General features: G+C 40.6%; 1 protein-coding gene across 1 annotated transcript in view; it reads left to right on the forward strand.

The window, feature by feature from the left end:
* The window catches only part of LOC109938859 (proton myo-inositol cotransporter), a 128,293-nt gene extending 104,576 nt beyond the window's left edge, over positions 1-23,717 (forward strand). Inside the window, exons 5-9 of the mRNA XM_048610572.1 lie at positions 183-346; positions 1,521-1,641; positions 5,562-5,687; positions 20,957-21,078; positions 23,530-23,717. Coding sequence (XP_048466529.1) covers positions 183-346; positions 1,521-1,641; positions 5,562-5,687; positions 20,957-21,078; positions 23,530-23,717 — 721 coding nt within the window. The remainder of the gene's footprint in view (positions 1-182; positions 347-1,520; positions 1,642-5,561; positions 5,688-20,956; positions 21,079-23,529) is intronic.
* Positions 23,718-25,000: the final 1,283 nt, after the last annotated feature.

Genomic DNA, 25,000 nt, shown 5'->3' on the forward strand with positions numbered 1-25,000 from the left:
TGTGCATATTTCGAACTGTCCACTTCAGAAGGTGATGGAGGTAGGGCTATTGAATATTCATATCTCTACCCTGCTGAATGAGTCATGATTGTATAATTGTGCATGACCAGTACACGGTTTGGGTATCTAATGTGGTTGGATTAGACTACTACTCAGTCATTTCCTCCCATTGTCCTGTCCAGGTACTACAGTGCTACTATATTACAGATGTCCGGAGTCCAAGATGACACGTTAGCAATCTGGTTGGCTGCTGTCACAGCATTCACAAACTTCATCTTTACATTGGTTGGAGTTTGGTTGGTTGAGAAGGTAGGACGCAGAAAGCTCACGCTGGGCAGTCTCACAGGTTGGTAAACTTGTTTCCCTCAACTTATTTGTTCACAATACCAATTCTGAGAAAATGCGAGCTATTATCAAATCATTGAAAAAATGCAAACAAGGGTAAGATGAGTTCTGCACTTCAAAAAGGATAATGTTTATGACATTATCTTTTAGCACTAACCCCTCAGACCAACTCCTTTTTTTTTGCTTTCTTTGTCTTAGTTACAATGGTGTGAGGATTCTGAGAGATCTAAATGTTTTTGGTGTTTATTTTAAATGACTGACACTTTGGCATCAAAACTGTAATTGTGGGCATTCAATTCTGCAACGCTTGGTGATGGAATAGAGCACATGGACCTTTACTCCATTTTGCAGATGCACAAAGACTTCAAAGGACAATATTTGAATTACATTTGTTTTGCAATACTTGGTAATAACATGTAGAAGTGACATCTTGCTTTAAAGACTTGCACCTCTGTGCTACATGTGGTTAGGGTGAAAAGAAAATGGATGGTAGCAACATAAATGATTATTTCAGCCAGTGAAGTATCTATTTGACTAAATGTGACTGAATTAGAAGCAGTGAGAGGTTGGTGAGTAGCTAACAATCATAAGACCAAGTATTTAAATTGCTCCCCTGTTTTCTTAAATAGTATTGCTTCTAACAATTACTTATTGCATATTGGATGTTCTGCTGTTTGCTCAATATGAAGCAATTCCATCATCGTGTCAGACTGAGATTAATGACACAGGTTGGTTTTCAATTCCTTTGGACAGTAAATATTTGTAATGTTAGTTATATAGACTTAAAACATTTAATACGGTAGCCAATATTTGTGCAGAAAATAGTAGTTAATGATTCAGGTCTTCGAGTCCACCAAATAATTCAAGGGTGTTTTTTTTTTCAAAAATTTCATTCTTGTGATTGTATTGTGGTATGGAGTGGACCAGCAATTTCTACCAACTATTAAAATGATGCATCCAAAATATCCACGCGTTCTTTCCATCAGCTATTCTCGATAATTTCCCAGCATTCCTTATGAGTTTTGAGCAAAAATGGAAATAGCACATTTATAGTTTTATGAAATGTTCAGTTATTGAAATATTTGTACACTTAAATTGAGAGGACAAATTTGTGACATGGTTATTTACTGCTTCATCTTAGATTCTATTGATGGCTTCTATGATTTTGTTTGCAGGAACAGCATTGAGCCTTGTGATTCTAGCAATTGGGTTTTTGTTATCAGCCCGGGCTTCTCCATCAATAACTCTCTATCCCAAAGACCCTTCGGGCCGTAATGGCAGCTGTGCTCAATACAAGTGAGTATTCTTTGATATATTTGAGAATACAGTCTTTTGCTAACATTGCACACAGGACTCCATTTTTGTCAGGGTGCTAACGTAGGTGTAGATGTGCAAAATCATGCATTGAAATCAGTAAAAACTAGAGTAAAATTTTCACTGTTCTTAAGAGTACAGCAAGTTTGTCAATTGACTCCAGTATCAGTTTAATTCTCTACAATGTCATAAATATGCTTCTTGAATGGAATGATAAAATTTGACAAAAATGAACTGAGACAAAGGTGTCTTCGAGACCAGGACAGTTATGATGATACTGGTGGCTTTAAGAGGTGTGTTTTTTCCGAGCTCCTTTGAGGGGCACGGGTACCGAGCAGACTAAAAAGATAAACACCCTAGGTTTCACAAGTTGCTTTTTATTTAAAAGTGGGAACAATAGAAGCAGGCTGAATGGGTTTATCAAGCTCACACCCACAGAACCAGGATTTTTAGAAGCTGTTGGGGTTCTGAAAAGCTGTCACATCTCTCTTTGTTGCATTTGAAAACTGGAGTTTTTTTTTAGAATTGTCTTCTCATGTTCTTTACTCCTAGATTGGAGAACTGCATGTGAGACAATCTGTTTTCTGAATTTGCTTTCAGCCAAGGATGTGTTTATGGGATGTTGTTACTTTTTTTGAAACAATGACTGTTCAATTGTAAAATAGTCTATTATTTCACAAGTTTTCCAATAGAGTTAAGTTATTCCAAGTTCCTCTTTCTTTTGCTACATTTTAACTAGTGGTTGAATAAATTGTGTTTTGCTTAATGTTGAGTAGTTTGACCAATCGAATTGCATCTGGAACACAGCACCTCATGTTTACCTTTTTAAAATAAGAAAATGTTAGGGTCTAGGCTACCGTCTTAGTATATTTTGAGGGGGTCTGGTCTGTTCCATAACTGTTACTCCCAGGACAGTGACCTCCTATTTTGTGCAGGAACCATTTATGTTACACCTTTTATTGAATGACTTTCGGAAATCCAAAAAAAACTACATTTGGTTCCACTTTTTCAACTAAATCTATTAACTGGCAGAAGAGGAAGGAAAAAGAAATAAGAGATTGGAATTCCTATAAAGGACTTGATAAAAATTCTGAGTGGACAGAGCATGAATTTGCAAATGGAATATCATGTTTGACAGTGTTTCTTTTTGAAGATGTTTCCAACAAAATTCATAAAAAGAAGTTAGGGTTACAGAAGGTTTTTTGATAAGTCGTCCCTGGGTGGATGTCTCGTAAAATTAAAACCTATGTTAAAGCAGGTAATGTATTGACATGGATTATGGTTTGGCTAACAGACTGAAAACGGTAGGAATAAATCGATTATTCTTGCATTAGCGAACTATGGGGTACTACAAGTGTGGAAGTAGACCATTCAGCCCATTGGATCCACACCAATTCTCTGAACAGCATCCCACCCAGACCCATAAGGCCCTGCAATTCCTATGGCCAAACCACCTAGCCTGCTCATCCCTGGACACTATATGGGGCAATTTAGCATGGCGAATCCACCAAACTTGCGCATCTTTGGATTGTGAGAGGAAACCAGAGCACCCAGAGGAAACTCATGCAGACACAGGCAGAATGTGTGTGAAATTTGCATGGTTACCCAAGGGTGGAATTGAACCCAGGTCCCTGGTGCTGAGACAGCAGTGCTAGCCGCTGAGCCACCGTGCCGCACATATCATGCAAAGGGACTTGGGAGCTCTTGTAAAGAGGTCACCAAAGGCTAAATGCAGTTGCGGCAAGTTATCAGTAAGGTTAATGTAATGTTAGCCTTTATTGCTAGATGATTTGAGTACAGGAATATTGAAATTTTATTCGTATTGTGTAGGAGCTTGTTTAGCCAACACCTGGAATAGTATGTATAGCTTTGATATCCTTATCACAGGAAGATATAGTTACCATACAAGGAGTACAGACTTGTTCCTGGGATGGTGGGACTATCGTAGAAATATAGAAAATAGGGACAAGAGTAAGCTAATCGGTCTTCAAGCCAGCTGCACTATTCATTCTGATCAACCAACTCATTTAATCTGTTCCTGCATTTTCCCATATCTTTTAATCCCTTTAGCTTCAAGTGTTATATCCTCCTTTAAAATCATACATGATTTTGGCCTCAGCTGCGTTCTGTGTAGGCAAATTCCACAGGCTCATCACATTCTGGGTGAAGAAATTTCTGTTCATCTCAGTCCTAAATGGCTTATCCTGTACTCTTAGACTCTGACCCAGGATTTTGGATTCTCTTGCAATCCGGAATATCACTTTTGCATCTACCTTGTATTGTCCTCATAGAATTTTATACGTTTCTGAGATCACCATCCCCCCCTTGTTCTTTTGAACTCCAGCAAGAATAATCCTAACTGATTCAACTTCTCCAGGCCTGCTGTCCTAGGAATCAGTTTGGTAGACCTTCACTGCACTCACTGTATAGCAAGAACATTCTCCTTCAGATAAGGAGACCAAAATTTCAGTGTGTCAGGTGTGGTCTCAAAAGTCTACATAATTGCAGCAAGATATCCCTGCTCCTATACTAGAATCCTGTTGCTGTGAAGGCTGACATACCATTTACCATCTTTACTACCTGCTGCTGCACCTGCGTGGCCACTTTCAGCAACTGAAGGACCTTCGGGCTCTTTGAAGAGAGATTGGGCAAACTAGGCCTGCATTCCCATGAGTTTTGAAAAATGCAAAGTGATCTCATTGAAACCTGGAAAATACTTCATGCGATTTACATGATAGATGAGGTAGGATGTTTCTCTGGTTGGGGACTGCAGAACCAGAATCACAATTTTAAAATAAGGGCATACTATTTTGGACCACAATGAGGAGAAGCCTTTTACTCAGTGTGATGAACCTTTTGAATTACCAACCCCAGAAGGTTGTTGAAGCTCCGCCTTTCCTTTGTTTTTTATGATTATTCAGAATAAATGAGATTTTTGCAATTTCTGTTTCATAGTACTTAAAGCTTGAGATTGATGGATTGATGATCAAAGATATAACCCATTTATGCCACTGTTCTGAGGACAGCATGGATAAAAGGCATTGAAATGTTTTATCAACCATGATTGTGTTAATAAATGTAAAAGTTGCCATTGTCTTAACTAGATCATCAAGCTGTTGTCTCATTAGAGAACTGGTGGTGGTTTAACCTGCAGAGAGCTTGAGACAGAGAATCCTCCTTGTAACCTGAGCTGACGTGGAAATTAAGCCCATGCTATTGATGTTATTCTGCATCGCCAACCAGCCCTCCAGTCAACTGAACTAACCAATGTGATTCTGAATCATTAACTGCTCATGTCTGGTTGGTTTGTCTTTGGTGTGAGAGCCAAACTTGGAATGGTGATGGTGGAGACCAACATTGCTTGTAAGGCATGATTCTCTGCGTTTGGTTGTTAGGGTGTTGCTAAATTCATTTGTAGATTAGCCCTCCCAATTTTGGCTCAAGTTCTAAGATGTTAGCAAGGAGTACATTGCAGGGTTAACTAGGTAGGGTATGCTATTTTTATTTCCAATGCCTTGGGCGATGCTGCCTGATCCATCTAGTTTTATTGCTTTTCCAAATTATGTGGTACACTGAGCAGTTTTCCTGGTCAATTCAACAGGTATTTTAGAGTCCGAGTCAATCTCAGTGCTGTTTTTGGAATTGCATGTAGGCCAGACCAGGTAAGGACAGCAGATTTCGACTCTTTGCAAGGGTATTTGTGAACTTGACAGGGTTAGAACAAACTAGTAGTTTCATAATTAATTGTGACACTATAAATCTGGAATAAAAATTCTAAATTTGAACACATGACTCCAGTCCAAATCTTTGGATAACTGGTCCAGTGAGATTATCAGCGTGTTATTATTTTTGTTGTGCACGTTTGGTAATTAATTTTAATGGCTTTCATTTCTTAATTTCAGATCTTGCAATAATTGTATGTTGGACCCAAACTGTGGCTTTTGTTTCAAAATGGAAAGTCCAAATGTTACCGAGTCATCCTGTGTCCCTGTAAGCAACAGATCTGAGGGAATGGCTGCCTGGGGCAGGTATGAAACTCTAACTCAATGAATGTGCTAAGTAAGCATTTGCTGAGTACAAGAGAAGCCCGATTATGTACCTGATTTTAAAAACCAGGAGAGACAAGATAAACTTACACTTTAAAAGAACAATTTTGATGAAGATCTCCATCTTGGAATATTAACCAATATTTTCTTTTTTTCGGATGCTGATAGACCTGTCACCCAGTTCCAACATCTTAAAATTCTGTTCTTTTAGGGGATTCTGTTCATCTATATTTAGCAATAAGGCTGACTTGGAATATAGTCTGCCTTTATAGGTTCTCCTGATCACAAATGCTTAGCACTTCCATACATGAACTAGATTACAATCTAATTTTATTCTGTATTGTCTTGAAAAGGTATAAAATTAACTGTAATCTGAAAAGAGCGGAGAAGGGAACATTTGAATGGGAGGGAATCACTTTTTTTTTGCATCATTAAAAAATAAGAGAAAATGATGCAGTCATGTGATCCTCCTGAATCAGTTTTGTTATGCAACCCAGCTAAGTGGTAAAGATTTAAACTAACCCAAACTTGTGTTTATGAATCTTTGTTTTTCTTTCATACTTGGTCTTCTAATTTGTCCTTGTGGAGGGCCATTACTATACACCAGAAACTGAACAAGCTTAATATTTTTGTCTCTAAAGTTTAAGGGTTAGGTAATGTATGGAAAGACCTATCCTTGGAAGAAAGTGAACACAGTCTTATCTACATTGTTTCTACTATAATATTCATTCAGCACTGCATTACACCTAGCGAACCCAACCTACTAGAAATTAGAGATAGTAGGAACTGCAGATGCTGGAGAATCCGAGACAACAAGGTGCAGGGCTGGATGAACACATCAGGTCAAGCAGCATCATAGGAGCAGAGAGGCTGACGTTTCGGCCCTAGACCCTTCATCAGAAAAGGGGGAGGGGAAGGGGGTTCTGAAATAAATAGGGAGAGTGTGGGAGGCAGATAGAAGATGGATAGAGGAGAAGATAGGTGGAGAGGAAACAAACAGGTCGAAGAGGCGGGGATGGGGCCCGTAAAGGTGAGTGTAGGTGGGGAGTTAGGAAGGGGATAGGTCAGTCCAGGGAGGACGGACAGGTCAAGGGGACGGGATGAGGTTAGTCAGTAGGAGATGGAGGTGCGGCTTGAGGTGGGAGGAGGGGATAGGTGGGAGGAAGAACAGGTTAGGGAGGCAGGGATGAGCTGGACTGGTTTTGGGATGCGGTAGTGGGAGGGGAGATTTTGAAACTTGTGAAATCCACATTGATACCATTGGGCTGCAGGGTTCCCAAGCGGAACATGAGTTGCTGTTCCTGCAACCTTCAGGTGGCATCGTTGTGGCACTGCAGGAGGCCCAGGATGGACATGTCATCTGAGGAATGGGAGGGGGAGTTGAAATGGTTCGCGACTGGGAGGTGCAGTTGTTTATTGCGAACCGAGCGTAGGTGTTCTGCAAAGCGGTCCCCGAGCCTCCGCTTGGTTTCCCTGATGTAGAGGAAGCTACACCGGGTACAGCGGATGCAGTATACCACATTGGCAGATGTGCAGGTGAACATCTGCTTGATGTGGAAAGTCTTCTTGGGGCCTGGGATGGGGGTGAGGGAGGAGGTATGGGGGCAGGTGTAGCACTTCCTGCGGTTGCAGGGAAAAGTGCCGGGTGTGGTGGAGCTGGAGGGGAGTGTGGAGCGGACAAGGGAGTCACGGAGAGAGTGGTCCCTCCGGAAAGCAGATAAGGGTGGGGAGGGAAAGATGTCTTTGGTGGTGGGGTCGGATTGCAGATGGCGGAAGTGTCGGAGGATGATGCGTTGGATCCGGAGGTTGGTGGGGTGGTACGTGAGGACGAGGGGGATTCTTTTTTGGTTCTTACTGCGTGGACGGGGTGTGAGGGATGAGTTGCGGGAGATGTGGGAGACACGGTTGAGGGCGTTCTCGACCACTGGTGGGGGGAAGTTACGGTCCTTGAAAAACGAGGACAACTGAGATGTACGGGAGTGGAATGCCTCATCCTGGGAGCAGATGCGGCGGAGGCGAAGGAATTGGGAATAGGGGATAGCATTTTTGCAGGAAGGTGGGTGGGAGGAGGAGTATTTCACAAGTTTCAAAATCTCCCCTCCCCCTACCGCATCCCAAAACCAGTCCAGCTCGTCCCTGCCTCCCTAACCTGTTCTTCCTCCCACCTATCCCCTCCTCCCACCTCAAGCCGCACCTCCATCTCCTACCGACTAACCTCATCCCGCCCCCTTGACCTGTCCGTCCTCCCTGGACTGACCTATCCCCTTCCTAACTCCCCACCTACACTCGCCTTTACGGGCCCCATCCCCGCCTCTTCGACCTGTTTGTTTCCTCTCCACCTATCGTCTCCTCTATCCATCTTCTATCCGCCTCCCACTCTCTCCCTATTTATTTCAGAAACCCCTTCCCCTCCCCCTTTTCCGATGAAGGGTCTAGGCCCGAAACGTCAGCCTCTCTGCTCCTATGATGCTGCTTGGCCTGCTGTGTTCGTCCAGCCCTGCACCTACTAGAAATTAGATAATTACAATGATCCATCTGGTATTCTAGTGATTCTCTTTTTCTGTTCCCCAACTCTGAAATGATCCAATGTATCCAAGTTCACTTTATAACTTTCTATAATTGACTTAAATTAATGGCTGCTGGGGTACTAGTTTAGAGCCAAAGGCACAAAGCTATAGTATCCTGAAATGCTTAATTTGACATTCACCAGTGGTAAAAGATCAGAAAATCAAGTCCATGATCTGTATCTTTTGCAAAGAGATCCTAGATAACTCAAATTATTTGGCAGGAAGTAGCCGAATAGATGGTCAAATGCCCTTCACTGTACAGTCACTTGGATAGTCACTGGAATTTCAGTGATTCTGAATCCTTTCTCAGTACACACTTTTGGTATACGGTTGATTTTGATGTCTGTTTCTGGATCTCTATTCCTTCCCTTTACTACAGTGACAAAGTTCTCGGAATATTCGAAGGATTATAGATGTAATCAAATATTTTTGTCAATCCACGATGAAAATTATTTAATAATTAAGTTTCCTAGGGGAAAAATATTGGATTATTAGACTTGTGCTGCATTGATGTATTTAACATGTTCAACTCCATAATCTGATTTGCTTAGTGTCTTGTTTTAAGATTATTGCAGTACAGTCTATGTTGTCAGTTCAGTCAAACCTGTTTTCCATGTTTTTATACTGCAGTGTGTAATCATGGAACAACTATGCAACTTCATCTAGGGAAGCAGGTGGGTGAGCAAGCTTTCATCAGGCTCTTCAGAGTCATTAGCTCCCCCTGTCCAAAATAAAACCTCTTCAGGACTACTTTGTTCAAGAACATACTACACCTATGATTGCTTCATCTGTTTTGCAACCTATGGTGTCATCAACCTCAGCATTCATTTCCATGTAATTTCCATGCCAGCCTTCGACAGGCGAGCTGAAAAGCTTTGTCAGGTTGGTTTGCTTCATCCTGCAACTTCTTGTTCTCAACATCTTTTGCAGTCATAGCGCATTTGAATCCAACATGGTAGAAGCAGTTAGTGCAGATGGCTTTGTCACCATCTTTTGCAGCTTCTTGGTCATTAAAGATGTATTCTAGAACAATTGATTAGATTCCTGCTTCTTATTGATAGCCTTGATAACCTGAAAGATCAGCTGCCATTGGTAGCTGGCTTTTGGGTTCCTAATCATCCAGATCTATTGGCTGGAAGTTGACTGTGGTGTTGGGAGGCAAGAACATCCGCCTAACAATTTTGAGGCCAACAGTGTTGGAGTGCATAGGATAGTAGTCTGTAATGATGAACTTCCTTTTCTATATATTGATATATCTTGTCCACTTCCCTGGTTGCCTCAAATGCTGATCGTTGTCTAGGCAGTTTTGTTAGTTGTGTGCTGCATGGGTAGTGTCTTGACAATTGCAAAGCAATGTGGCTTCTTGGACTTTCCTATGACAAGAAGCAGCAGCTTTTAGGGGCAATTCATGTTGGAGTGACCATAGCTGTCACACATTCCTGCTTTACTTTCCATCATTATATATTTCATTTTTAAACATTAAAGAACAACCTAGTAAAAGATAGGAAGAGAGTTTGGATTCAGAGTTAAAACTCTGTATCACTTGATATATGCTCATTGAGTGTGGATGAGACCATTTTGTAGACAATCTTCCGTAACTGCCGCACCATCACTGTTTCTGTGCTGAAAACAATGCCAAGCTTTATCTTGAATCAATCTGTCTACCCATCATACAGGTGAAATCCTAATGGCTCAGCCTGTTTACTGGGGTGACTCTCCTTTCTTGCAGTATTGGTCCAGAGACTAGTATGTTCTTTCCTCCAGTTGTCTTGAACCACCTTAGCAGAGCGAATTTGTCATCTACAGCGGCAGCTGCTCATTCTCCTCCTTGGTGGGGGAAAAGAAGGCCTCTTTGTTGAAGTGTTCTAAGATGTTCACTTTCTGCTTAAAAATGATCCTAGTCTTAGCAATGTTCACTTTTCACTTCACGGCACAGTTTTCCCACTTGTTGTATCAGCTTCACCTTCTCTCCAATTGACGATATTCTAACTTCCTTATGTTTAGCACGGTTTGAATATCCTTTCATGGAGAGATTTTGATGCTAAATGATGACTTGCCCGGACTTCATGTTCTGGAATGGTCTAACCCCACTTTAGGTACAGTCATATGACAAGCGTACAAAAGTTTGGCCAATCTAGAATATCAGGCATCCTTCTACAGGATTTCTGACTCTGCCAGCAGGAATAACTGACAATCACAGCACAAACGGAGTTTCTAGTTCTCTGAATTTGACTCATCACAATTTCACCCTATTGCAAATCGGTATAATTCAGCAATACTTTACAGTGTAGATATGCTTTAACAATTGCAATAAAATATTCTTTCATATATTTAAAGATGGCAAAGTACAGATTTATTAACTGAAAATGGGTTTATCATATAAAAGATTTGAATAGGGTCCAGTCTATCAATTAAATATTTCCATTTTAAATGAATGAAAATAACTATAAGAAACGTACTGTACCATTGGCAAGTTATGTTATTATACAGTAATGTAAACAATTTCCCACATTTTGCTCAGCAAGAAAAGGTGTATTTATTCCATCTATCCACTCATTAAACAATTCCTGAGGGTTGTCTGAAGCAGGGATGTTCGCTGATTGCACTATGTTCATTGCCATTCGTGTCTTGGATACTGAAGTGGTATGTATCTATATGAAGCAAGGCCTCAACAACATTCAGACTTGGTTTGATGTGTGGCATGTACGTTACTTGCTACTTAAGTACCAGAAAAATCATCACTTCCAGCAAGAGAGAATCTAACAATTCAATCTTTGTTCAATGGCATTACTGTTGTTGAATCTCCACACAATTGACATCCTGGAGATTACCATCAAGCAGAAACTGACTGGACCAGCCATAAAAATTCCATGGCTACAGAAGCAGGTGAGAAGCTAGGAATTCTACAAGAAACTTGCCTCCTATCTCACCAAAGCTTTCCCATCATCTACGAGACACAAGCCAAAAATGTAATGGAATACTCTGTTTGTGTGAATGAGTGCCGGTACAGCAACATTCAACATTCATTCCCTCCACCATCAGCACACAGTGTCGGCATTCTGTACTGTTTACAGGATACACTGCAGTGATTCATTCAGGCTTCTTCCAAACACACACCTCTACCACTTAGAAGGACGTATGCACCTGATGCATAGCAATACCACCACCTGCAAGTTTTCCTCAAAGCTGAACAGAAAACTGACTTAGAGTAATATTGCTGCTCCTATACTGTTTGATCAAAATTCTGTAACTCCGTTCCTGAAAACAGTGTGTGTATACCTACACACTAAGAACTGCAGTGGTTCAAGGAGACAGCTCCACGTTGCCTTTGCAATGACAATTAGGGATAGGCAGTAACTGCTGCCTTGCTCGTGCTGTTAATATTCTGTGGAAAAAATTGTCAATTTCTTAGTACTCAGCTGAGTCCCTCCAATTATTAAAAGTCTAACTTTTTTTAAATTCATTTGTGGGATTTGAGCATCACTGGCTGGGCAGCATTTATTGACCATCCCTAGTTGCCCTTGAGAAGGTGGTGGGGAGCTGCATTATTGAACCACTGCAGTCCATTTGCTGTGGGTTGACCCACAATGTCCTTAAGGAGGGAATTCCAGATTTTGACCCAGTGACATTGAAGGAATGGCGATATATTTCCAAGTCAGGATGGTGAGTGGCTTGGAGAGGAATTTGAAGGTGGTAGTGTTCCCACTTAGAGTCCGAGATGCTGACAGAGAGCCCTGAAGTAAGCTGTTCCTGTTGCTTAGTGGAGTCTTGTGCCCAGCATTGGAGTTCCTGATGCCGTTTCATCCGTCCTTCCAGGATACAGGAAGATCAGGTTTAACCTGGTGCTGAGTCTTCTCCCCATTAGCAACTCTGCTGGAGCTATCCCTGTAGTTGCATGAGGGGTGGTCCGATAATCAAATAGGAATTGGGGCGGTTTGTTATCTAGTGAATCTGTAGGCTGTTTCTTTAAACCTGCCTTCAAAGTTTGGATTGCTCTTTCTGCCAGACCGTTGGATGATGGTTGGAATGGAGCAAACGTTGTATGTCGCATGCCATTCAACTTTAGAAAATACTCTAATTCACCGCTGGCAAAGGAGGGCCTGTTATCTGTGACCAATACTTCAAGGAGTCCGTGTATTGCAAAAGATGCACACACTTTTTCTCTTGTCATCCTGGTGTCCACAATGATTAAGAACTTTGACCCCATGAAAGGGCCTGCATAGTTGACAAGTATCCATGTCCAGGGTTTACCCAGCCATTCCCATGAATGTTGGGGAGCTGCTGGTGGTAATGTTTGTGCTTTTGTTAGCACTCTGAGCACTACGCCACCAACACAACTATGTCTGCATCCAATCCTGGCCACTAGACATAACTTGTCACCAAGATCTTCATTTTGGAAACCCCTGGATGAGTCTTGTGGAGTTCAGCCAGTATCTGATGGTGACCTTTACTTGGGACAATCACTCTTGCTCCCCATAATATTATGCTGTTCTCTACTGTGATCTGGTCTCTGAGTCCAAAAAAAATGTTAAGGCTTCTTTGTTTTCCCCCATCACCAGCTGACTTGGTTTTCCCAGGACCAGATCTTTCTGCATCTAAAGTCTGATGTTGCCAGCTGTGCCTGGAAATGTGTTCAGAAAGTGTAAAACCATTACAGACTCCATCAATGGCGGTATGACTGGTGGTGTATCTGCCAGCGGGAAGCAGCTCAATACATCCGCATTTTGCTACTTGATCTCCCAGACGGTATTCCAACTTGTAATTATATGCACTTAGTATTAGAGCCTACTGCTGAATTCTGCCTGAAGCTATGGGCAGCACTACCTTGTCCTCTTTAGGTAGACCTAGCAGGGGTTTGTGGTCAGTTATTATTACAAATTTATGTCCACAAAGGTATTGGTGGAACTTTCTGACTCCAAGTATGATTGCAATACCTTCCTTCTCTAACTGGGTGTATTTAGGCTCTAAATTAGTCGAAGTCCTGGATGCAAAAGCTGTAGGGCATTCCTCTCCATTAGGCCACCTATGAGCTAATGCGACCCAGATGCTGTGTGGGGAGGGAGGCATCACATGTCAGTACCAAATCTCACTTTGGATCATAGTGTGCCAACACCTTAGAGGATGACAGCTGTTTCTTCGCTTCCCTGAAAACTGTGGCTTGGCTACACTACTATTTCCAAAGCCGACCTTTTTTTTTAGAAACGGTTGATACAAAGGTGCCAGAATGGAGGCCAGGTTTTGAATGAACTTTCCGTAATAGTTCACCAGCCCAAGGAAATACCTAAGCTCCCTTACTGACGTGAGAACCAAGGCACCTTTGATCGCCCTGACTTTATCTTCCAGCAGGTGTAATCTGATCTTGTTGATTTATGTAGCCCACATAGGTCACTTGGGGTGCCTGGTACACACACATTTTCCCTTCTAAGGCAAATGCATACCTGGGAGAAACATCTAAGGACTAAGTTTGCCGAGTGCTCCTCCTTGGTCTTCCCTGTTATAAGGATGTCATCTAGATACATCACAACCTGGGTAGACCTTGTAAAATGTTGTCCATCATTCGCTGAAAGATTGCACAGGCTGACGATACCCAAAGAGGCAGTCCTGTATATTAGTAAAACCCTTATGAGTATTAATTTTAGCATACTTCTAGGAATCCTCATCCAGCGCAATTGCTCTGTGAAGAACATCCCACCTGCCAGCTTTGTGTATAAATCCTCTGTGTGAGGGATTGAAAGCTGTTTACTGTTTGTTTAAAGTCCCTGCAAAGGCAAACAGATCATACCGATCGTGATGAGTCTATGCTGCCCATTTTGCAAACTGGACTGGTTTGATGATTCCTTCTGATTTGTGCCTCTACTTTTGCCTGTAAGGTAAATGGCACAGGGTGGGCCTTGCAGAATTGTAGAATTCCTTCCTGGTCAACATGCAAAGTGGCTTTGACTCCTTTGATAGTCCCTAGACCTTCCTGAGAAACTTCTGGGTATTCAATTAGGACTTTACTTAGGCAGTCATTCTCAAATCGAAAAACGTTGAGCCGATCAAGTTGAAGCTTTCTCGACCAATTCCACGCAATCAAGCTTGGGCTGGAGACTTTTACTTAGTGGTAACAATCAGCTGCTTGTCTTAAGATACCGGGACTGAAGTTGTACCCTTAATCTGTAAAGGTTCTCTGTTGTAGGTTCTCAGTCTAGCTAAGGTCTTGCGCAAACTTAAGGGCTGGAGTCCAAAGCAAATTTTGTTAAAGACTGGTTCTGCAATCACTGAAATAGCCATGCTTGTATCAACTCCTGTTAGAACTAGGTGACCATTTAACCAGATGTTTCCTTTAGTTCTGTTTTGGATGTGGCTAAGCAATTTAACATTTCCAAACAGTTGTAAGTGGAATTTCCAGGATGTGCACTATCCTGGATACCAGCCTGAGTTATTTTACTCCATTTGGGTCTAGTGGGACTTTTACTGTCTAGAGTCCGCACACCAGCATCAGCTACAATGGCTTGTCAGCCCAGATCCCGAAGAAAATTTTAACCGTTTAGCCAAGGCTTAGCTTTGTTTTGGGGTTTTGCTGTGGGCTGACCTTGAGTTCGTCTGTTCATGTCTTGAGTGAGTCTATGCAATTATCTTCACTCAAGTAGTGTTCCCCAAGATCAGTTAAACTAGCAAGGAAGTGCCCACTTTCATCGGAATACCCTGTAACTCATATGCTCCACTTGCCACATTTTCCAATGATAAAGTCAGTTGTAGTGCCTGTTTGAAGTCCAGTTGGGCTTAGCTAGTAGGCGCTTTTACATGGTTACATCATTTATCCCAGCCTCTCATTAAAGACTCAACCGAAGTCATATGCCTCTGCCAGTCCTCTTAACCTAGTCAAAAATCCCAAAACGGATTCCCCTGGTTCTCAAGTTGTTTAGTAATACTGATATCTAATTCTGAGATGCTGATGCTTCGGGTCATAATATTCTTTAAATCTGTCAACTCTTGAAAGGTTTTAGTATCTGGCACCTCAGGGAAAATTAGGCTCCTAATAGCTGAAAAAAGCTGCAGGTCCACAAGCTGTCAGGAGAATTACTTGTTGCTTTTCATCTGCCCCAATGTCATTTGCCCAGAAAAAGTAACCAATTATTTTCACATACTGAGCCCACTCTTCAACAGCAGGGTCAAATGAGGCAAACTTCCCAAATAACAACAAGATACCAAAAATGCTTGCCCCAACTCAAGGACGACTTTTGCAAACCAATTTCTTTAGGACCATGCTTTTCTCTCATTGTTATTGAAATAACTCTACAGAGGCTGGTATCCCCTCACCAAGTCATCCAACACAGAGGTCCTTGATGCTGATCCAGCTTTGTCAGAGCCTGTTCTAAGTGAACTGGATGTCTGACCCTCCTGTTTATATCTGTCAGCCAGGGCTACTTGATTGGAGCAGATTAACACCCCAAATTAGGGAACTCATTCTATGATGTCCACCTGGCTGACCTCATTACAATCACTGCAGCAGTATCTTTAAATCTTGGTGTTAGATCTTTTCCATGTTTAGCAAAAATCAGCTTTCAGTGAATAGCAGTTTTAAGAGTTGCAGATTGCCTTTAACTAGTACCAGCCATTTGTGATATTGGGCCCCTTATTCATCCATGAGGCCAACGAACAGCACAGAGTGTGGCCACGTGCATCAGCCATGTACAACATATAATGTTAACTTAATATGCTGTCTGCAACACAACCAACGCAGAATGGTTTATTGTGAACCTTGATCTCTGCACTTATTTTTAGAGCCAATCATTTTCTCCCTTGAAAAGTGTAAACTAGAAATTATCTATGAGCAACTTTAGACCAAATATCAACTGAGAATATCCAAAAAGATGTGAATCGGTAAAATAATGTAAGATTGCTTAATGACTTAGTACACAAGTGAAGTTGAGTAACAATGCCCTTGTTGACCAGATAATTGACGTAAACATGTAGGAAATAGAAATTATGGCATGCCTTCAGGATAATGACAAAGTGTACATTTATCTATTTGTGGGACATATGACTGGTCCTGAGAAGGTGGTGATGCACTAACTGCATCTTTGAACCTTGAAGGTAGGCGACAATGCTGCAATGTATTTTCCCCAACATGGATTAAGAAGTTTACATATTTTTCTAAATTCAGATAGTACATGACCTGGAGGGGAAATTGGAGATGGTCCTAAATCCCTTGTGATATTGGCCTTCTAGGTGGAAGAGTTTTAGAAGATGAGTTTAAAAACGTTTTGATGAATTGCTACGGTTCATCTTGTAAATGATGCACATTCCAGCAGTGGGATGGCAGACTTGGAAGGATGAATCTTTAAGGTGGTCAATAGAGTACCATTCATACAATCTGCACAGATGCTATGATACTTTATGTTGGCTTGCCCGCCAGATGGAGATATTTCATCTCCATCCAGACTTGTGCCTTTTGCTGTTAGGTAGAAAAGCCTTTGGGAGTCAGAGGGCAAGTTACTATAGACTACCCAACCTCTAATGCCCACCCAGATTGTTTATGTAGAGGGTCAATGATAACCCCTGAGGTCGTGGTTGGTAGAGAATTCAGCAATGTCAGTCATGTTATAGGTTAAGTGGATACAGTTAAGCGTTTTCTACTCGGATGTGGTCATTATTCGGCACTTGAGTCAGGCTTGTTATCTGCCCAGTCCTGAAGTTTTGCTGCTTGGAAGTTGCACATGAAATTGAACACTGTGCTGTTCAGCAAACATCCCTATTTCTGACCTTTATAATGGAGGGGAATGTATTTAATGAACCAATTTAAGCTTGAGGTACTGGAGCATTATCCTGAGGAATGTCTGCAATAATGTTCCAGGCTGAGATGATTATCCTCTGATGACCTCAACTGTCTCTTTCTTTGTGCTACGTATGATTCTATTGAGTGAGTAACCCCACCGCAATAATTCCTGCAGGTTTCAGTCTTGTTTGAGCTCCTTAGTGCCACTAATGGTCAAATGCTACCTTGATATCAAGGGCAGCCACACTTGCCTCATCTCTGGAGTTCGGCTGTCTTGTCAATGTTTACATGAAGACTATAATGAGGCTGAGCTGAATCCAGTGGGTGCTCTCTTAACAACACCTTTAACCACTAACTCATAATTGCAAGTTAATTGTAGGGGGGTGATTGGCTACATTGAATTTATTTTGCTTTTTGTGGACAGGACGTAACTAGGCAGTTTTTGACTTTGGTGGGTATCAGATGCATAACTTTAGTGGAACAGCATGGCTAGTTCTGTAGCACAGGTCTTCACAATAGCAACGGAGGTATTGTCAGGGCCCATGGTCTGTCTTCCATCCAGCGTGCTCATTTGTTCCTTGCGAACTTGGGCAATGAATCAAATTTGACCAATCATTTATTGTGATGATCTTGGGAGGAGCCAGATGGATCATCCACCCGGTACTTCAAGCTGAAGATGAGTGCATATGCTGAGTCTTTTGACTCCAGCATCATTTAGGATGAAAATGTTTATGGAGCCATTTCTTCTCCATAGTTATTTAATTGACTGACATTCACAAAAGACTCACAGTGCTTTGATCTGATCAAATGGTTGTGAACCATATACCTACAACTACAGCATGCGGCTTGTTTAGCATGTGTATATAGTTTAATTGTCAGAAGTTCACCAGGTTACCACCACCTTTTCTGATATGCATGGCTTCCTTGATTCATTTAAGTAAAGCAAAAGTGAACCTCTTTCAGAAGTCTAATGCAAAACATACAGGATAAATATGTATCTTGGGTTGACAAGCACTGATTAATTCCCATGGGGAGATAATGATATCATGGTAATATCACTGACAAGTAATATTTCAAAAATGCTCAGGAGATTAGGCAGCAACTGTGGAGAGAAAATATTTGATGTTTCATGTTGATGACTTTATTTCAGTTCTGCCATTTGTTAACTCTGTTTCTCCTTCCACATATGCTACCAGAGTTGTTGAGTATTTCCAGTATTATCAATTTTTCAGATATCCAGCAAAAAATTGGTAAACTTTGCAGATTTAAAAAGGCAAATTCTGAGAATCCGAGCTTGTAAACCATATGGAAATCTAATTCTGAAAATTGCTTCATACTGCATTTCTAAGAGTATATCAAAAAGGTGGTACAGGTTCAAACTAATAAAAGGGATTTAGGATTAATCAGATTTTTGGCTTAATATTAGTGGACGACAGGGGCGAGTCATGGAGGTGAAAACTCCTGAATATTTTTTAGATCACTGCTGTACTGGGGGAAGGTATGAGGCCTTTCTGGAGAGGAGAACTAAATGATGTTATGACTGTATGGAAAGCTTAATGTCTATTGATGTGTAAAGCTGAAAGATGTATTAGAAATGGTGGTACAAGCACGATATCAGCTACCTGAGAATTAGTTTGAAGTTTACAAGTAGGAAATTGTGTATGGTTAGTATGTAAAAGCAAAATGTAGAGGGGAAAATCCATTTCTATGGAATTGGTGGCAAAATGGTAATTTCACTGAACTCATAATCTAGTCGCCCAAATTATTACTCTGGAACATGCAGCTGGTGGCACTTAAATTCACTTAATAAATCCAGAATTAAAAACTAGTCACAGTTTTGACTGTGATAACTATTGTAAAACCCATCTCAAACACTAATGTATTTGTATGGAAGAAAATTTGCCATCCTTACCTGATCTGGCCTACATGTGACTTTAGATCCACAGCAATACCATTGACTCTCAAATGACCTTCAAAATCAGCCACTTAACTCAAGGGTAATTGGGGATCAGCAACACGTGCTGGCTTTGCCAGTGACATGCATGTCCCAGTAAAGAATGAAGAAACAAAACAGCAAAATCTTGTTTTTGATCACAACCTCTGAAAATGTTGACTGTCTGATTGGAGTTCACACAACCCAAAAGTTGCCATTGTTTACCAGACTGCTTTGATACTAATGTGAGATTGCATAGTATTACTGGGCAATGGGTTTGATGACCTGTATATATTTTGTTCCATGTTTTTGTCAAGACAGTCCCATTTATTAAGATTATATCTCCTCAAAACAGTATGTTTAAGTACAGTAATACAGTGCTCACTATTAAAGCTTTGTTCTGGAAGATACCATTGCAAAGTGGTGCTGTTCTGCTTTCATAGATCATAGAATCATAGAATCCCTACAGTGTGGAAACGGGCCCTTCGGCCCTACGAGTCCACACTGAACCTCAGAGGATCCCACCCAGACCCATCCCCCTATAACGCACCTAATCTACACCTCCCTGAACACTACGGGCAATTTAGCATGGCCAATCCACCTAACCTGCACATCTTTGGACTGTGGGAGGAAACCAGAGCACCTGGAGGAAACCCACCTTTCTGTTTGAAATGGAAGTTGGTAATTGTAGCACTTATGTGACATGTATATTACTCCTTTATCGTTCAGCCCATGCCCGAGTGTTTTTGAATGATGCATTCTGGTACGGATTTCTTCATGATCTGAAGAGCTGCAAACGGACTCTGGGTTTATGATGGAGGGATGTTAATTGATGAAAAACTTAAGTTTGATTAATTTGTTTTGGTCAGCTGTCTATTATGTATGGAAACCCTTCACCACAATGCAGTCTCCAAACTAGTTACTGTCATCAGGTAAATGACAGCTTCAGGTTTAACCGCATGCTTGATGAGCAGAACCAAGGCATTTGGAACTCTTTTATACACTTCATTGACTGAAAGACAAAATTGTTTCAATGTGTTTGTGCCTTTCCCTCATCTTGTTTACTTCAGCATGGCTATGTGCCATACTCTAACAAATCCTGACTCCTCCAGTTGAAAATGGAAATTTTTTGCTCTCTGCAGCTCAATCAATACAGGCGTTGAACCTTGTTTTCTATATTCACACTTATAATTACTGGAATGCACTTTTCTTCAAAATCAATGAAGTTAAAATTATCACAAAGACAGTTCAGGGGAAGGATAAAGAGATCTTATCAGAGTTTAAGCAAAAAAGGCTAATAGATTTCTTTGTCAAAAGGAGTTGTTAGTGCATTGAATGTCCTTTTTATAGGAAGTATGAGGCTGATCCCTTACGTAATATATGCAATAGGAAGATGACATTAATATTTATTGCCTTGAAAGATGTTCTTCTACATGGATACACTCCTGAAATACTAATAACTTTGGTGTCATGTTTGTGTATTGGATAGCCAATTACCTAGGTCAGTCTTCGCTATTCTAATGTGTTTGGGGTTCATTCTGATGTAGACAATCCTTCTGAATCATCTGTGTTCGGTGAAGTTCATCTCCTTTGATTGACCCACCGTGTATTAATGTGATTAATTTTAATGCCAACAAAATGTATTTCTAATTTTTTGCAGTTTCATATTGCATGCATATGTGCCATTTTGGAAATTTACCACCAGTACAGTTGCTATTCAAAACTATAAAATGAAAGGAGAGAATTGCATGAGCAATAGCAGAAACTTGTATTGCTGAAGAGCGATACCAACATTCACAGCCAAGTAGAATAAAGAGAGATGAAAAATAGTATCTAAGATCATCATGCTCCTTGCCCTGCTATCTACTACCAATGGAGGCATTATGTGGCTATATCCTCCAGAAACACCACCTGTATCAGGCAATGATGGTGAATTGACATTATTTAGTGAATGTTGTTGTCCATTACAATATTCTGGTATCTATTTTAGATGCAGTAATGCTTCAGAATTTAAGAAAGAAGGCTTATCTTGGGCATACAACTTCTGCCCTACAGTATATTCTTGGACTGCGTTACTGGGTCTTATCCTATACCTTGTCTTTTTCGCTCCAGGTATGAAATTTATTTTAAATTATTCCTAATCTGATTCTATTTAAATGATTGTATTGTAGTCCATTAAATGATCTTGAAAAATTTTCTGTTTTCAGTGGAAGGGAAATAACCTTCCTCTATAAGTAAATTTAATTCAAAGTTGCATTATTGAGGTCCAGGTTTGCAGTTTGTGATGAATTGTGTTGTCATTCACCTTGAAGACTCATGCCCAATTTTTGTAGTCCACCATTATTATTCTTGCAAAATTGAAGCAAAGCTTCAGATGACACCTTAAACGGAGAGATAATGCTTTCATGTGAATCTTGTGATGTACCCTTTCCTTAATACCTGTTCCTTTTGTGACAAACATTGTTTCTATGGTGTTGAATTACTCTATACTACTGGCAGGAGTTGTCTGCTCGTAATAATTGTTAAAAGCCCATATTGTTTAATTATTCAATGCTATGTAGAGTTATTGAGAAATAATCAAATTGATTGGGGCAGAACTTACTCTAGCAAGTTTTAAAAAATGGTGTCTACGTTTATTAAACATGCTGCTGTCTGTTTTGATTACTGAGATCTGGCTGTGCAAATTGCTGTAACTGGAAAATTGAAATGATACAGTCCCTTTTTAGAAGGCACCTGAAATATAGTATACAGTTCTGGTCTCCGTAAGAATATAATTAAGTTGGAAGCAGAGGACAATCAATCAACTGATACTTAGATGAAAGAGTTGCCTTGTGTGGAAAGGTTGGATTAGTTCAGACACACTAGAAATTATCTTGTAAAATTAAAGTGTGAGAGATTGGACTAGTGTACTGTCATAGATTGAAAACTGAAGAAGGGTCATTGGACTCAACGTTAACTCTACTTTTTCTTCACGGATGCTGCCAGTCCTGCTGAATTCTCCAGCAATTTCTGTTTCTGCTTTGGGCAGAGGATTTGTTGACAGACAGGAAATCAAGAGTGGGAATAAATGAGACTTTTTCCAACCAGTAGGCAGTGATTATTGGGATACCATAGGGATCAGTGCTTGGACCCTAGCAACTCAATATATATATATTAATAATTTAGATGACAGAACTAAATGTAATGTCTTTAAGTTTGCAGTTGACTCGAAATTAGATGGGAGGGTGCAGAAATGCTTCAGCGTGATTTTGTCAAGTTCAGTGAAAGTGGACAAACACATGCAAATGAGAGGTTACCTACTTTGGTAGCAAAAACAGGCAGATTATTATCTGAACAGCGATAGATTGGGAAAGGGGGAGGTGCACTGAGAACTCTTCAACCACCAATTGCTGAAAGTAAGCATTCAAGGTAAATGCTAAGGTGGTCTTCATAGCAAGAGGATTTGAGTACAGGAACAGGGATATCTTGCTGCAATTGTGCAGGGCCTTCACAACACCATATCTGGAGTATTGTGTGCAGTGTTTGCTTCCTTATCTGAGAAAGGATGCTCTGGCTATGAAGAGAATGCAATGGAGGTTTACCAGACTGATTCTTGGGATGGCAGGACTGACGTATGAGGAAAGATTGGATCGGTTTGGACTATAGTCACTGGAATTTAGAAGAATGAGGGTGAATCTCATGGGAATCGATAAAATTCTAACAGGACTGAACACAGTCAATGCAGAAAGGATGTTCCTGCTAACTGGAGATCTCAGGAACAGGGATCGTAGTCTAAAGGTATAAGTTATGCTATTTAGGACTGAGATAAAGAGAAATGCCTTTAAACAGGGAGTGGTAAACATGTGGAATTCTCTGCCACAGAAAGCAATTGAGGCAAAAATATTGAATGTGTTCAAAAAGGAGTTTATATGTAGTTTTTAGGCCTAAAGGGATCAGTGGGTATGGGGCGAAGTGGGAATAGGATACTGAGTTGAATGATCAGCCATGATCATTGAATGTTCGAGTAGGCACAAATGCCAGATGGCCTGCTTGTGCTCCTATTTGCTATGTTTTGAAGTTACCTGTATCCATTTCGGGGGTTTGAATAATGAGTGGCAATTTTGCACAGACATATAACATTGTTGGGAAACTGGACAGGGTGGACAATGAGGATGTTTCCTGTTCTGTGAGAGACCAGAACTAGGTGGCATGCTTTAACAATAAAAGGGATAAAGCAGTAAGCAGAAAGTGTTTCTTTTTTTTGTGTGTTGTTAAAAGCTTAAGGAGTAAAACTGCACACCTATAAATACATATTTTTAATACTGATATTAAAGTTGATCACACCATTAAAAAGGATACTTTGACTGAACTACCTTGCTTCAACTTTGTGCTCAATTTAGTTTGAAACTCTGCTACTTATGTGGTAGATATATATTGTTTGTGCATTTAGGTGATAAATCAAACAACTAGATGCCTTTTTGTGGTGTTAATATTAATGGAAAGCAATTCTGATTTTAATTTTTAACTCTGCATTTGATTTTGCCTGAAACGAAGTATTTGAATATGTTCAACACATTTTTTTAGGAATGGGTTCAATGCCTTGGACAGTGAATTCTGAAATATATCCGATGTGGGCACGAAGTACAGGAAACGCCTGTTCTTCTGGAGTCAACTGGATTTTCAATGTCCTTGTGTCAGTGTCATTTTTGCATTTGGCAGAACATCTAACATATTACGGTAGGAATGAATGGTATTTTAGAACATTTTTCTAAATTATTTAAATTATTCTAATTTAATGTTATTAAAGGTTTTAATTTTCACAACTTAAAAGCCTCAGTTACAATATCCTCAGATAGACAATAGAACGTATAACTTATGTAAATTAGTCCAGAATATTTGGTTTATATTTTACCAACACCCACACAATTAATGAAGAGCCGATCTTGAACTGAAAGACGTTTAGAATGCAGCAGCTACATAGGGACATGCAAGTTAGAGCAGAGTAGACCATTTTTCCCCTCAAACCTGCTCTGCCATTTGATGAGATCATGAATGATCTGACATTCCCTCAATTGTATGTTGCTGTCTACCCTTTGTACACTGACTCTTTTGCCAATAAATAATATTGAATGCAGCTTTAAATAAACAAAATGAGCCTTTTTCCACTGCCCTCAGGAAAAGTTTGCACACACTGACAACCAATGCAGAGTGGAAAAAAAAATCCCCTCCTCTCTGTCTTAAATGGAAGATCCTTTATTTTCAAACTGTTGACTAATTCTAGTCTCTCTCATAATGAGAAATATTCTCTCAACAAACATCCTGTCAAATTCCCTCAGGATCTTGTGTTTCAGCAGAACAGTGCTCATTCTTCTAAACTCTTAATGAATATAAGGATAACTAGTCCAACCTTTCACCAGAAGATAACCCTTTAACCTGTGTCACTACACTTGCACCTCCCCTACCACCCACAAAGCCTAACCTCTCACCAGCTATCTTCCCCATTCCCAAATCCAGATTCAACTCCACTCCCCAACTCCCATGGACTCATTCTGGACCCACTCAGTCCCAGTTCACCCACTCCAGACCTGATCTGCCTTTTCTTTCCATGCCTCCCCAACCCACCCCTTGCCATGTCACAGAACAATCCATTCCCACCAGATCTGATTTCTCCCACTCATCCCAACCCCCCTACTTTAAAACATTGCATTACTTGGCTGGCTCCCTTGCCACCTTGCAACCAACTGGCTCCCTACCGTTCCAGCAACTGAACCTCTCACTTGCCTTACGTACTTACCATTTGAAAATAGCTGTATGTAGTTCAGGACTTTTAAACTTCAGTATACAGCAGCTGACTGCAGGCTGTATCTGAATTTACATAGCATTCATGACTAAATGGATGATTTCTTAGATTAAACAGAAATAAATGTGTGCTGTAACAGCCATTGCAGAGATATGATTGTAAAGTTACCAAAATTAAGGCATGGTTTGCTGCCTTCTAACACTGCATAACACGGTCAGGATGGAAGTATGGCCTGTGCTTCTGAGAGAGACCTGA

Source organism: Rhincodon typus, chromosome 22, assembly GCF_021869965.1.
Source record: "Rhincodon typus isolate 14 chromosome 22, sRhiTyp1.1, whole genome shotgun sequence".
Taxonomy (NCBI): domain Eukaryota; kingdom Metazoa; phylum Chordata; class Chondrichthyes; order Orectolobiformes; family Rhincodontidae; genus Rhincodon; species Rhincodon typus.